Source organism: Nansenia antarctica (genome assembly GCF_963989245.1).
Source record: "Nansenia antarctica genome assembly, chromosome: 10".
Taxonomy (NCBI): Eukaryota; Metazoa; Chordata; class Actinopteri; order Argentiniformes; family Microstomatidae; genus Nansenia; species Nansenia antarctica.
This window is the reverse complement of record NC_137680.1, coordinates 33,517,181-33,533,394: the sequence shown is the minus strand read 5'-3', so window position 1 is coordinate 33,533,394 and position 16,214 is coordinate 33,517,181. Positions and strand designations below refer to the sequence as shown.

General features: G+C 40.0%; 1 protein-coding gene across 1 annotated transcript in view; it reads left to right on the top strand.

The window, feature by feature from the left end:
- The window catches only part of LOC308166897 (synaptonemal complex protein 3-like), a gene marked incomplete at both ends in the record, with an annotated part of 14,955 nt that extends 285 nt beyond the window's left edge, over nt 1-14,670 (top strand). The window contains 6 exons of the mRNA XM_080541222.1: nt 512-655; nt 1,309-1,426; nt 2,310-2,409; nt 2,627-2,725; nt 2,880-2,984; nt 14,617-14,670. Of these exons, the coding sequence (XP_080397348.1) occupies nt 512-655; nt 1,309-1,426; nt 2,310-2,409; nt 2,627-2,725; nt 2,880-2,984; nt 14,617-14,670 (620 nt within the window). The remainder of the gene's footprint in view (nt 1-511; nt 656-1,308; nt 1,427-2,309; nt 2,410-2,626; nt 2,726-2,879; nt 2,985-14,616) is intronic.
- Nucleotides 14,671-16,214: the final 1,544 nt, after the last annotated feature.

The following is a 16,214-nucleotide window of genomic DNA, read 5'->3' as shown; positions in this document are numbered from 1 at the left end:
CCTAAAAAACTAAGAAAATGAATAAACTAAGGAACATTTAAGAAATGTGTGCTTGCTCACACAACGTTTACTAACATCATTTCTCTAGAAATAATAATGAAGTTATTATGGAAGACAAGAACATGTCATGTGTGTTAAATTTTATCCTAATTCTGGCCAATTTCTTTTTATATCAAAGCTTTTAGTTTGAACACACTTTATGTAGCCTAGCACGAGCCTACTATGGCGCGAATCTGCTGATTTGATTGACGTGCATGACACCTTGCACCGTAGTCATGGCAACTGTAACTATCTTAGCTAGCCAATCAAATCCAGTATTAAGCCATACACCAATATCGTCATGTAATCGTTACAGCCGGCTAACAACAATTTCGTAAAATATGAATAATAAAATATTTATTTTTATTTCTGAGGTGATTATGGTAGTTATCTATCTAGACAGTTAACATTAAGCTAACTAGCTAATCAGCAGCAGCTTCCTTGACCTCACTGCATATTCCATATATTCCAGAATCTAAAAAGTCTCTGGAGAACTTCTTGCAGAAGGTGGCCCAGATGCCCCAGGATGAGATCGAGCTGCCCCCTCCGGTCCCATGCAACAAACAGGGCAAGGGTGGCAAAGGCCGCAAGGGTGGCAAAGGCCGCAAGGGCAACGGTGAGTCAACAGGGTCAATTCAATGTGGATTAAGCTGATAGGAGGCAGTGAGTGCAGGGGTCTCCCCCAGATATTCCAGATTCCTATATAATAATCATTGGGAGAAAACAATACAAGAAAACTAAACACATAGAGGACATGGCCGACAAAGCATTTGATTTCGTGTCTGACGAAGAATTGTTCAGATGACAACAGAGAACGTAGCTAGCTAATCTGTGAGGCTAGCTAATAATGAATTATTATGTATAACATAATTGATTAGGCCTACTAATTATTGGCTAACTATCACACTTTATATTTAATCTCTGTCTGCAGATGAAACCCCTATTGTTGACAAGTTGGCCAAAAAGAGATTATCCGAACACTTTGAGGAGGACGATCTAAATGTTGAAGTGGGGTAAGTAGGATAATTGCTATTATTTAATATAATATAATAAAAGGTAGGCCTATTCACCCATATTTATTGTAAACTCTTGCGCTTCCTCTACACCCCTCTAGGAATGGGGTACAAACCATGATGGAGCAATTTGGAGGTAAATAACAAACTAGCCTACAACTTCATTTCCTTGAATCGGTGTCTGTATTTTCTAAAATTGGAAATTGTTCTATTATGACGTGGTGTGCATTACAGTCAAAATGTCTTTCATCCCCAGCCAACATAGACAAGGCAATGCATGCCAAGAGGAAACGTCTGGAGACCTTCACCAACAGCACACTGGAGGGCAGCAGTCAGAAACTGGAGCAGCTATGGAAGACTCAATATGCACACAAAATAATAATACATTGGACTTATATAGCGCTTTTCTAGACACTCAAAGACGCTTTACAAACTGAAAAGATTGAGTCGTAATAATAAAAAGACACAAAAAATAAATAAAAGAAAGTATAGGGGCCTAATTAAGGTAGTGCTGGGGACACATGGGAAGGGGAGGGGGAGAGGGATGTTAGCCTGACATGTTAGGGACATAGTTAGCCTGTGTTAGAGCATCAACACCCAGAGATAACAAGCTTTACTAGGGCTGCATAATATGGGCCAAACATTGTGTGTGTGTGTGTGTGTGTGTGTGTGTGTGTGTGTGTGTGTGTGTGTGTGTGTTTGTTTGTGTGTGTAAACAATTAAATACATTTTAAAAATCTAAGATCTTTTAGATCTTTAATTTGGTAAGATATTTCACCCGAATATGAAAATATGCTGAACCTTAAATGTGGCCAGTCATATTTGTAGTATTGTATAGATATTGTATTATTGTATTACTGTTTATTTGGCAGGGACAGTATTCATTAAAGAATGCACCAGAATTAGCCAAGAAGGCTAGTTTTCATCCGTACTCCCTGAACAGCTTAAAAGGAGAGACAGGCATTGGACATTACATTACATAACATTGCATTACACATGGTTAGCACATCAGCAAAAAAACAAAAACAATTTACAGTTAATAAAAGGCATCAGCATAAAAAACATCATCATAGAAACAATAAAAACATCAGCACAACAGAGAGATTAGTACAATCCATTGCTAGTGGTATATGATTGCCGAAATCATATTGATATGTGTGGATGTTGTTGTATGTCTTGATTTCCTTTTTATATTGGCCACCTAACCCCTAGGTAACAGTGAATATGCTTGTAGTAAGTGTGAGCTTGTATTTGTAGGAACAAGCTGACTGAGGCGTATACACAGCAGGTGTCCTCTGTGCTACAGCAGTGGGAGATTCAAGCACAGAAATCTGGGGATCAGGAGGAGAAATTGAATGTCAGTGCTACTCTGTACAGTACATCATTGCAATACTTGTGGTCCATGTAAAAGAATGGCAGCTGTCTGCGCAGTACATATCACTTTTTAGAATAAGACAATGATGCCATTTCTGTCTCTCACACAATATACAGCTACAAAGGATGTCATTACTGACGCCAGTAAATGGTGGTGATGATGATGATGGTATCCTATTGTATCATTATTTCCATTGCAGAACATGTTCCGCCAGCAGCAAAAGTTCTTTCAGCAGGCTAGAGTGGTGCAAACTCAGAAGTTGAAAACTATCAAGGAGTTGCATGAGCTGTTCATTAAGGTGAGGCCCAGGCGACATACAGTGTAAGTGTTTGAGAAGAAATGCACCAGAAAAGCAAGGTCCTCAAAGCTACTGACCCAATCAATACAATTAATAGTAATAAATAATAATAACGTAGCCCATATCTATCTGATCCCCATACGGCTTCTTCTAGAACTTTGAGGAAATGGAGAAAAGTCACCAGACATTCCAGCAGGGGGCGCAGGTGGGTCTGAAGAATGAAATGGCCATGCTGCAGAAGAAGATCATGATGGACACGGTGAGTTACAATCAATAAACATTACACAGTCAGTGTATGGTGAACAGAACACACATGACTAATCATGAATACCCATCAAGTCAATTGTCTTATCAATCAATACTTTTGGTGCTATGAAATAGGGGGACTATGTATAAAAAGTGTTGTCTTTTCTAAATGGTGAAACCGATATAAAATACCCACAAATAAAAGCTGACAGTCTACCGTAACCTCATAGTAAGTGTTGTAGCTGACAGTCTACTTTAACCTCATAGTAAGTGTTGTAGCTGACAGTCTACTTTAACCTCTTGATGCTGCCCCCCCCAGCATACCACCACATACAGCAACCGTGGTAAAGTTGTTTTTATATTCGACATTCAACAGACATTCACATTCGGCATTTTAGGGACCGTGGTAAAAGTGTGGTAAAAGTAGTGAAAAACCCAATGGAGATATGGCTGTCCTGATCAATAACTCTGTCAATATTGGGCCAATGCACCTCAAACCAATTGTAGATTGTTCTGGGAGTGGCCCTCCAAATATGGCAACCTTTATTTTTCCCAATCAATTGATTAGGAATTTATTAAAATTCAAGAACTCAAAAACCCTATGGAGATTTCGCTTTCCTGATCAATAACTCTGCCAATATTGGGTCAAAACACCTCAAACCAATTGTAAATTGTTCTGGGAGTGCCCATCAAAAAATGGCAACCTTTGGATTTCGCAATCAATTGATTAGGAATTTATTAAAAATCAAGAACTCAAAAACCCTATGGAGATTTGGCTTTCCTGATCAATAACTCTGCCAATATTGGGTCAAAACACCTCAAACCAATTGTAAATTGTTCTGGGAGTACCCATCAAAAAATGGCAACCTTTGGATTTCAAAATCAATTGATTAGGAATTTATTAAAATTCAAGAACTCAAAAACCCAATGGAGATTTGGCTTTCCTGATCAATAACTCTGCCAATATTGGGCCAATGCACCTCAAACCAATTGTAGATTGTTCTGGGAGTTCCCATCAAAAAATGGCAACCTTTGGATTTCGCAATCAATTGATTAGGAATTTATTAAAATTCAAGAACTCAAAAACCCAATGGAGATTTGGCTTTCCTGATCAATAACTCTGCCAATATTGGGCCAATGCACCTCAAACCAATTGTAGATTGTTCTGGGAGTGCCCATCAAAAAATGGCAACCTTTGGATTTCGCAATCAATTGATTAGGATTTTATTAAAATTCAAGAACTCAAAAACCCTATGGAGATATGGCTTCCTGATCAATAACTCTGCCAATATTGGGTCAACACACCTCAAACCAATTGTATATTGTTTTGGGAGTGCCCATCAAAAAATGGCAACCTTTGTTTTTCCCAATCAATTGATTAGGAATTTATTAAAATTCAAGAACTCAAAAACCCTATGGAGATTTGGCTTTCCTGATCAATAACTCTGCCAATATTGGGTCAAAACACCTCAAACCAATTGTAGATTGTTCTGGGAGTGCCCATCAAAAAATGGCAACCTTTGGATTTCGCAATCAATTGATTAGGAATTTATTAAAATTCAAGAACTCAAAAACCCAATGGAGATTTGGCTTTCCTGATCAATAACTCTGCCAATATTAGGCCAATGCACCTCAAACCAATTGTAGATTGTTCTGGGAGTGCCCATCAAAAAATGGCAACCTTTGGATTTCGCAATCAATTGATTAGGATTTTATTAAAATTCAAGAACTCAAAAACCCTATGGAGATATGGCTTCCTGATCAATAACTCTGCCAATATTGGGTCAAAACACCTCAAACCAATTGTAGATTGTTCTGGGAGTGCCCATCAAAAAATGGCAACCTTTGTTTTTCCCAATCAATTGATTAGGAATTTATTACAATTCAAGAACTCAAAAACCCTATGGAGATATGGCTGTCCTGATCAATAACTCTGCCAATATTGGGTCAAAACACCTCAAACCAATTGTATATTGTTCTGGGAGTGCCCATCAAAAAATGGCAACCTCTGTTTTTCCCAATCAATTGATTAGGAATTTATTAAAATTCAAGAACTCAAAAACCCTATGGAGATTTGGCTTTCCTGATCAATAACTCTGCCAATATTGGGTCAAAACACCTCAAACCAATTGTAGATTGTTCTGGGAGTGCCCATCAAAAACTGGCAACCTTTGGATTTCGCAATCAATTGATTAGGAATTTATTAAAATTCAAGAACTCAAAAACCCTATGGAGATATGGCTTTCCTGATCAATAACTCTGCCAATATTGGGTCAAAACACCTCAAACCAATTGTAGATTGTTCTGGGAGTGCCCATCAAAAAATGGCAACCTTTGGATTTCGCAATCAATTGATTAGGAATTTATTAAAATTCAAGAACTCAAAAACCCTATGGAGATTTGGCTTTCCTGATCAATAACTCTGCCAATATTGGGTCAAAACACCTCAAACCAATTGTAGATTGTTCTGGGAGTGCCCATAAAAAAATGGCAACCTTTGGATTTCGCAATCAATTGATTAGGATTTTATTAAAATTCAAGAACTCAAAAACCCTATGGAGATATGGCTTCCTGATCAATAACTCTGCCAATATTGGGTCAAAACACCTCAAACCAATTGTATATTGTTCTGGGAGTGCCCCTCCAAAAATGGCAACCTTTAATTTTCCCAATCAATTGATTAGGCATTTATTAAAATTCCTTTATGTGGTCTCCATCCACAGCATACCGGCAGAGGTCACCAAGGAGGATTCCACTCCACAATGGGAAGATTCCCAAGTAGTCACTGAACAGCACATCTAGTAGCTCAGGACAGTAGTAGTGGTTTGGAAGTGCTTGATGGTTACTCTCCATCCGAATTTCACCAGAGACCTCCTCAAACACTCCCTTGAACTCCTTTGTAAAAGGTGACCTTGCAAAGATGGTTTCAGCATTTGTTGGAAGCTCATTCTGTTGGAGGAGAGGCTTTGTTTGTGTATCACCATGTAGTGTGCCAGTTTTGGCTATGAGCCCTTGCAAGACAGTGATACTCTTCTTTATCACCTCTGATGAGTACTTTGCCGTGAACACAACACACATGTGACGAAAGACTGTGAGAGCAGCCAGCATGCATGTGCTATTCAACAGCTGTGCAACGCAGTAAGTTGCAAACTCTCTCAGAGCCTTGTCTGTGGTCTTCCTGCTGAACGCCCCACTCACAGCCTTGATGATATGAGCAGAGCAGAGGTGGACAACAGTCATCTTCCTCATTTGTCTCCTGGTATATCTCCCCTCAATAAGAAGGTGTGCCTTCTCGAGGTAAATGATGACATTCTCCTTATTGAAGGCCAGAAGGGCACTCTGGATTAAGGCCCAACTGTAATCAAGCTCCACCTGGTGGACTCGGATGACTGTCACTTTGGAGATCCTCAAGAGGGTCTGCATCAACCAGAATGACAGATTTGGGACGGCGTGGTCATTTGTGATCATTTCTGTCACAGGCAGAGGTGGTCTGTCTCTTCCTCCTCCAGGCAGGGTAAGGCAGTAGTAAAATACCCTTTTGTTTTGGTCGGGAATTTTGCTCACTATCCCTCCAGTAGCATCTAAGAACAGGGTCACAGGTTTTCTGCTCTGTAAGTGCTGGATGGCAATTCCCAAGCCACACTCTGTGTACAGATGGACAGCAAAGGGATCTACCTGCAGGTGCTGGGTATATCCAGGACAGAAGGTGAAGGTGTCTGACTCTCGTTGGATCCTTTGAGTAAGGATTAATTCCAAGATTATGTCATTGTGTAGACGTGTGCTGCGATGGAATTCTGAGCCGATCTCTTTAAGCACATTTTTTGAAATTATTCTTGTCATGTTTCCAGCCACTAACTCATCCACTGGTGTCTTACTGAGTTTACGGTAGTATGTGTTGCTGACACCTTTGTGAAGGGCTCTGGCTATCTTTCCCCTCTTTAGATATGTCACAGGCCGTGACCTTACTTCCACTTTCTCATGTTTTACACATCCATGACGTGTTACACTGATTTTAACCATTTCACTCCTTTTGGATGTTTTTTTTTCTATGGTAAAGCTGTAGCGCGCTTCACAGGCCTTGAAAGTACAAGCCGCCTTCACTTTGAGGTAGGGACACTTCTTCTTTCGGCCCTGCTTCACCTTAACATGTTGATACTGGAATGTCAGGGTGCAGCTAGGATTTGTCTTCCGGAAGTTCTTATAGAATATGTCAGTCCAAGGTTTTCGGAGCTGGTTGGTGCCAGGCAGCGGCTTAATGTCTTTCCATTTGTTTTTTTCAATGTGAATGTGGAATGTCTTGAGTTCTGGTCTTGTTTGCCTGTATTTGGTATTGTCAGCAATGTCCTCCTCTGTTATAGAGAGCTCTGCCGTATTGTCATTATCGGCATGCTCTTCCTCCACATTTGTGTCCTCCAGATCCTCCTCCTGTGTCATATCCACCTTCTCCTCCTCCTCCTCCTCATCCTCCTCATCCTCCTGTGTCATATCCACCTTCTCCTCCTCCTCCTCCTCCTCCTCCTCCTGTGTCATATCCACCTCCTCCTCCTCCTCCTCCTCCTGTGTCATATCCACCTTCTCCTCCTCCTCCTCCTCCTCCTGTGTCATATCCACCTTCTCCTCCTCCTCCTCCTCCTCCTGTGTCATATCCACCTTCTCCTCCTCCTCCTCCTCCTCCTCCTCCTCCTGTGTCATATCCACCTTCTCCTCCTCCTCCTCCTCCTCCTCCTCCTCCTGTGTCATATCCACCTTCTCCTCCTCCTCCTCCTCCTCCTCCTGTGTCATATCCACCTTCCTCACATTTACATGTATTTTGGGTGTACGTGCTACACATAATTTGGCAACTGATGATCTCACCCCTCTCCGATTTTGGTGCCATACCTGACGAAGCCATGTTCTGATGGATGATTTATCTGTCCCAAATATACTCTTGCATAAGGTGGACCACACTGCTGAGTTCCATTTCGGATTAACTTTAAATACATTTTGAGAGTGAAACTCTTTGATCAGTGTCTCCTCTCCTCCAGCTTTCCTCCAAAGATTTTCTTTGCTTTTGGTACGACCCATCAAAAAAAAAAAAAAAAAAATATATATATATCCGAGATGCTGTTGACGGTTAACAAACGATAATTTCCTGCTTGAGATGATTAGACAAACGGAATAAATTGTAAATAAGTAGGTCTACAGGAATATAAAGTGCAAGATTTGGCTACTGATTTGGCTACTTTCCATAGGCTACTTCCATTAGGCTACTTTCCATTATGTAGGCTAGGCCTATTTCTCGTCGCCGGGCGATGCGCTGTTGAAATGACAGGTTAAGCTCCGCGACCGCGACGTAAGCTCCGCGACGGTCATGTAAGTTTACAACGCCCGGCAGTCCTTCGTCCATTAGGCTCAGGGCTACTCATCTATTTTAAATGTATACCCTTAATACTAGGGATGTCCCGATCCGATACTGAGATCGGATATCGACCCGATATTGGTCCTGAATGCTGGATCGGAGATCGGACCAGAAAAAAAAAAGGCTCCGATCCGCGTGCCCGATCCGCGTCTGTGTTACGTCTGTGTTTACGACAGTTTGGGCTTTACGACATGTGCCGTATTACGTTTTGTGTTACACTCGTGTTTGATTAAATGGAGTTGCCAGCTCCGACTACAAGCTCTGAGTTCGACTCCGTTATTGAACATAACATTGGCGAGATGCGAGAGAAACTCCCCCCAGACAGCAAAATTGCAAAAGCAATAACGGAGAAATTGGTTCGGTTTATTGTGCTCGACGACCAACCACTTTCGGTGGTAGAGAATGTGGGGTTTCGGAGTTTAATTGAACACCTAGAGCCGCGTTATACTTTGCCCAGTCGGCATTATATAACCGAAAATGCCATCCCGAAAATGCACAATGAAGTGTGTGAGTTCCTCGCCAAAGTATTGGAGAATGTCGATGCTATTAGCTTCACAACGGACATTTGGAGCTCAGACGTGTGTCCAATGTCGTTGTTGAGTCTCACAGCACACTGGATAGACTCTGATTTTACTTTCAAGAAAGCGGTGCTGCATGCCCGTGAGTTCCGTGGCTCACACACTGGGGATTCCATTAAGGCAGCCATGGAGGAGATGCTGCTCGAATGGAAAATTAACAAAAGCAAAGTCCATGTCGTTTTAAGAGAGGTGGTCACTGAGTACTGCAGAGTACTATTTTTGTTGCTTTAATAAAGGCTGGCAGTCTTTAATTTAACTGTTGTTGGTGTGGACTATATACTGGGGAGGTATTTGAATGAATGAATGAATGAATGAATGGTCTTTATTGTCATTGCTACAGTACAGGTACCAAACAACGAAATTTAGGAGGGGTGGCTCCCCTGGTGTTAGGAAAAAAAAATAAAAAATAAAAAAAAAATATATTCAGGGGTCAAAAAATGTATACAAATATCGGATCGGTATCGGTATCGCCGATACCCGAAGCCCAGGTATCGGTATCGGTATCGGTAGTGAAAAAGTGGGATCGGGACATCCCTACTTAATACTCTGTATGTATTTAGTGTTAAAGTGTTAACAATGTATTTATGTAGCATACACAATAGGGCAGTATAATACATTTATCCATTTATATAGGCTACATTAATATTGATCTAATTATCTCACTTCTCACCATCACCAATACTGATGATCAAAAGTGCCCAATTAAAGATACATTCAAAACAGATTACATTACAGTGGCAGATGGAGAAATGTTTAATATTATTATTATTATTATTTATTCAATATTACAATCATCTCTCACCTACTCACCAATCCTCCCATTGGATGAGATAGAATGGAAGTGCATTCTTGACACAACATTTTTCTTTGTGGGAAGTTATTATAATATTTCATGTTCTAATAAAATTAATCAAAGGGCCGGATTAAAATCCTTTGCGTGCCGGATGAATGGATGTAGCTCCATAATATCGTTCCTCTGAATCAACCAAGCACAGTCAATCAATTAATTCAGATCAGACCTGAAGATCAGAAATGTGTTTATTACCATGCACGCACACGACATAGGAATGCTTTCCAGGAACAATGTTGCAACAATACAACAGACATGAATGAATGAATTTTATTGACAAATTTATAAAAATATACAAAGAACAATGCATCAGAAGAATACATATTCTTGATTTTAAATTGTCAAGGATGACACAATAAAGTTAAAACTTATTTCCATTGCGGTCCTTGATGGTCACAGACAAACATTGGGGATACAAACATAAAAAACATAATTAAACATTAATCATCATACCCTAACTTCAAATATTAGATTTTAGATTTCTTTAGAATAGAACCCAAATCTGTCATTCTGGTTGATGCAGACCCTCTTGAGGATCTCCAAAGTGACAGTCATCCGAGTCCACCAGGTGGAGCTTGATTACAGTTGGGCCTTAATCCAGAGTGCCCTTCTGACCTTCAATAAGGAGAATGTCATCATTTACATCGAGAAGGCACACCTTCTTATTGAGGGGAGATATACCAGGAGACAAATGAGGAAGATGACTGTTGTCCACCTCTGCTCTGCTCATATCATCAAGGCTGTGAGTGGGGCGTTCAGCAGGAAGACCACAGACAAGGCTCTGAGAGAGTTTGCAACTTACTGCGTTGCACAGCTGTTGAATAGCACATGCATGCTGACTGCTCTCACAGTCTTTCGTCACATGTGTGTTGTGTTCACGGCAAAGTACTCATCAGAGGTGATAAAGAAGAGTATCACTGTCTTGCAAGGGCTCATAGCCAAAACTGGCACACTACATGGTGATACACAAACAAAGCCTCTCCTCCAACAGAATGAGCTTCCAACAAATGCTGAAACCATCTTTGCAAGGTCACCTTTTACAAAGGAGTTCAAGGGAGTGTTTGAGGAGGTCTCTGGTGAAATTCGGATGGAGAGTAACCATCAAGCACTTCCAAACCACTACTACTGTCCTGAGCTACTAGATGTGCTGTTCAGTGACTACTTGGGAATCTTCCCATTGTGGAGTGGAATCCTCCTTGGTGACCTCTGCCGGTATGCTGTGGATGGAGACCACATAAAGGAATTTTAATAAATGCCTAATCAATTGATTGGGAAAATTAAAGGTTGCCATTTTTGGAGGGGCACTCCCAGAACAATATACAATTGGTTTGAGGTGTTTTGACCCAATATTGGCAGAGTTATTGATCAGGACAGCCATATCTCCATAGGGTTTTTGAGTTCTTGAATTTTAATAAATTCCTAATCAATTGATTGCGAAATCCAAAGGTTGCCATTTTTTGATGGGCACTCCCAGAACAATCTGCAATTGGTTTGAGGTGCATTGGCCCAATATTGGCAGAGTTATTGATCAGGACAGCCATATCCCCATAGGGTTTTTGAGTTCTTGAATTTTAATAAATTCCTAATCAATTGATTGCGAAATCCAAAGGTTGCCATTTTTTGATGGGCACTCCCAGAACAATCTGCAATTGGTTTGAGGTGCATTGGCCCAATATTGGCAGAGTTATTGATCAGGACAGCCTTATCTCCATAGGGTTTTTGAGTTCATGAATTTTAATAAATTCCTAATCAATTGATTGCGAAAAACAAAGGTTGCCATTTTTTGATGGGCACTCCCAGAACAATCTGCAATTGGTTTGAGGTGCATTGGCCCAATATTGGCACAGTTATTGATCAGGACAGCCATATCTCCATAGGGTTTTTGAGTTCTTGAATTTTAATAAATTCCTAATCAATTGATTGCGAAATCCAAAGGTTGCCATTTTTTGATGGGCACTCCCAGAACAATCTGCAATTGGTTTGAGGTGCATTGGCCCAAATTGGCAGAGTTATTGATCAGGACAGCCTTATCTCCATAGGGTTTTTGAGTTCTTGAATTTTAATACATTCCTAATCAATTGATTGCGAAAAACAAAGGTTGCCATTTTTTGATGGGCACTCCCAGAACAATCTGCAATTGGTTTGAGGTGCATTGGCCCAATATTGGCACAGTTATTGATCAGGACAGCCATATCTCCATAGGGTTTTTGAGTTCTTGAATTTTAATAAATTCCTAATCAATTGATTGCGAAATCCAAAGGTTGCCATTTTTTGATGGGCACTCCCAGAACAATCTGCAATTGGTTTGAGGTGCATTGGCCCAATATTGGCAGAGTTATTGATCAGGACAGCCATATCTCCATAGGGTTTTTGAGTTCTTGAATTTTAATAAATTCCTAATCAATTGATTGCGAAATCCAAAGGTTGCCATTTTTTGATGGGCACTCCCAGAACAATCTACAATTGGTTTGAGGTGTTTTGACCCAATATTGGCAGAGTTATTGATCAGGACAGCCATATCTCCATAGGGTTTTTGAGTTCTTGAATTTTAATAAATTCCTAATCAATTGATTGCGAAATTCAAAGGTTGCCATTTTTTGATGGGCACTCCCAGAACAATCTACAATTGGTTTGAGGTGTTTTGACCCAATATTGGCAGAGTTATTGATCAGGACAGCCATATCTCCATAGGGTTTTTGAGTTCTTGAATTTTAATAAATTCCTAATCAATTGATTGCGAAATCCAAAGGTTGCCATTTTTTGATGGGCACTCCCAGAACAATCTGCAATTGGTTTGAGGTGCATTGGCCCAATATTGGCAGAGTTATTGATCAGGACAGCCATATCCCCATAGGGTTTTTGAGTTCTTGAATTTTAATAAATTCCTAATCAATTGATTGCGAAATCCAAAGGTTGCCATTTTTTGATGGGCACTCCCAGAACAATCTGCAATTGGTTTGAGGTGCATTGGCCCAATATTGGCAGAGTTATTGATCAGGACAGCCATATCTCCATAGGGTTTTTGAGTTCTTGAATTTTAATAAATTCCTAATCAATTGATTGCGAAATCCAAAGGTTGCCATTTTTTGATGGGCACTCCCAGAACAATCTGCAATTAGTTTGAGGTGCATTGGCCCAATATTGGCAGAGTTATTGATCAGGACAGCCATATCTCCATAGGGTTTTTGAGTTCTTGAATTTTAATAAATTCCTAATCAATTGATTGCGAAATCCAAAGGTTGCCATTTTTTGATGGGCACTCCCAGAACAATCTACAATTGGTTTGAGGTGTTTTGACCCAATATTGGCAGAGTTATTGATCAGGACAGCCATATCTCCATAGGGCTTTTGAGTTCTTGAATTTTAATAAATTCCTAATCAATTGATTGCGAAATTCAAAGGTTGCCATTTTTTGATGGGCACTCCCAGAACAATCTACAATTGGTTTGAGGTGTTTTGACCCAATATTGGCAGAGTTATTGATCAGGACAGCCATATCTCCATAGGGTTTTTGAGTTCTTGAATTTTTATAAATTCCTAATCAATTGATTGAGAAATCCAAAGGTTGCCATTTTTTGATGGGCACTCCCAGAACAATCTACAATTGGTTTGAGGTGTTTTGACCCAATATTGGCAGAGTTATTGATCAGGAAAGCCATATCTCCATAGGGGTTATGAGTTCTTGAATTTTAATAAATTCCTAATCAATTGATTGCAAAATTCAAAGGTTGCCATTTTTTGATGGGCACTCCCAGAACAATCTACAATTGGTTTGAGGTGTTTTGACCCAATATTGGCAGAGTTATTGATCAGGACAGCCATATCTCCATAGGGTTTTTGAGTTCTTGAATTTTTATAAATTCCTAATCAATTGATTGAGAAATCCAAAGGTTGCCATTTTTAGAGGGGCACTCCCAGAACAATCTACATTTGGTTTGAGGTGCATTGGCCCAATATTGGCAGAGTTATTGATCAGGACAGCCATATCTCCATTGGGGTTTTCACTACTTTTACCACACTTTTACCACGGTCCCTAAAATGCCGAATGTGAATGTCTGTTGAATGTCGAATATGAAAACAACTTTACCACGGTCATACACCGCTGTGCTGGCCACCACTGACTGGTAGAGGCGCTGTTAGGATCTTGAAACACTGGGAGGGGGGGGGGGCTTGCGCTAAATCATCAGCAATGGCCTAAATTTGATGCATTAGATTGTTTTCACTCTTTTTTTTCTGGATCCAGAGTTCCGGGGCTATTCATAAAACATTTGGGCCTATAGCCAGTACTCAAGTTGTAAAAGAAAATCAGGGGGGATGGTGGATTTTATCATATGGGGACAATTTTAGCATCCCCACAGCGTCAGTGACTTCAGTGTCAGTGACTTGGTAAACATTTCATTGCATGTGTGCGTGTCCCCTCCTCGCCCACAGTATTTTACTCAATATGCGCAAAACTAAATGTTGAAATAGCAGTAATACCATGTTCATTGATAAACTGACATAAGAGGGGATGGCAGTTTTAGAAGGGGGATGATTTTGACTGTTTTTATTTCAGGGGGGACGCCATCCCCCCTCAACTCGAGTGCTGCCTATAGCCCTGAACACCCAGGTCTAACGATGCCACTGGTAAATCTTGTGACAATCATCCTAATCCAGTGCATTTTCAAAGCATTAGAAGGAGACCACCCCTTTTATAGTTTTGACAAACATCATGTTGAGTGCGGTTCTGATGGCAAATCTGGTGATTGAATAAAAAAACGATTTCCCATCATGCCTCACTTGAGTATGATTGAAACAATCTCTTTCTTTTTTCCCACAGCAACAGCAGGAAATGGCTACCGTTCGCAAATCACTCCAGTCTATGCTGTTTTAAGGGATCCCTCTTATTAATGTTACTTGTTGCATCGAATGTCACACTGCTTATGTTAAGTTCACAATGGTTAAGTGTTGGCTTTGAATGTTTCCAAAACCAGAATTTGTTGTTTGATGATAACATGTTTCTTTGTGTTTTTTGCCAGTTATATGTCTGCTGTATGTCTGCTGTTGTTTCAGGCGCAATTTGACCAAAACAGTTGTGAAATCCCTGAAAAACTATTTATACTTAAATAAAATGGTATTATTTAAAGCTATGAGAAGTAGTAGTAATTCTGTTATGTTAAATACAAGATACAAGATAAAAGGAAGAATACAAGATACTTTTATTTTCACACAACCAGTTGCTGGATTTAGTTTTCATGGGAGTTCTACATTCACCACACAATGAGAAAAGACAGTCAAGTGGTCTGAGTGCAGGAGTTCAGTGTCTGTATGGCTTTGGAGAATAATTAGATGTGGTTGAGGAGGTCAGTCCCAGCACCCAGTGGTGTTGAAACGCCTGCCAGCAAGCAGGAGTTCAGAGAGGTGAGGTTATGAAGTCTATCAAATCACCCCCTAACGATAGGTGGCGACAATAAACTATTTCCTTGCCTTAACCCGAATGACAGCAGCCACCGAGGACGGCCAGCTCACCTTTTTAAAATGTCGATTATTCTTTCAGGTTGGTGACATTAATTGTTTGATTTAGGGTTAGGGTTAGGAAGCTTGTGGAGATCACCTGCTGGGCTAGTTCGGCTAACCGTTCGCATGCTAGCTGGCGAGTGAAAAACGAGTGGGTTTTTATAACAATATTTTCGTGACATGTCACAGTCACAGTTGGCACTGTGACGTCATACATCATATCACTATAAACGCTGTTTGGGCTGCTGACCTTCACTAATGAACGAGATATCGTTCTTGACACGCCGAGATTTACCGGCTGCCAATCAACACAAATATGAATAACAAGAAGGTAAGGAACAGCGTGCAGGGCAATCTAATAGGCAGGCTAGCATATTTTGTATATATAGATGAATATGTATATATATATATATATATATATATATATATATATATATATATATATATATTTGTATATGTATTTACTTGTTTAAGTCTTTATTTAGTTTATCTATGTTCTATGCCCCTCGGATTGTATGGTTTATTCTTGTTATTATGTAGTTTATATTATTGCTATTGTGTGTTTTATTGATTGCTATTATTTATGACTGGGGATGCCTGCCCAATTAGGCCTATTAGGGTTAGCGTGTGGTGTACGTTTACTTGTATATGTATGCTATTGTAGTGGAATACCTTTTATTTTATGCCTATAATTAAGATTTGATGGATTTTAGATTCGCTCATTGTACAATTATCATACTATGTGTTATAGTCACACATTCATTCAAGCATTAGTGTGTCGGTTAGCACTAATACATAGCGACTGTTGGCCGTGCTAAAATCATCCTTCTTACTATATCAGGCTTACACTATACTACTACTACTACTACTACTACTACTACTACTACTACTACTACTACTACTACTACTACTACTACTACT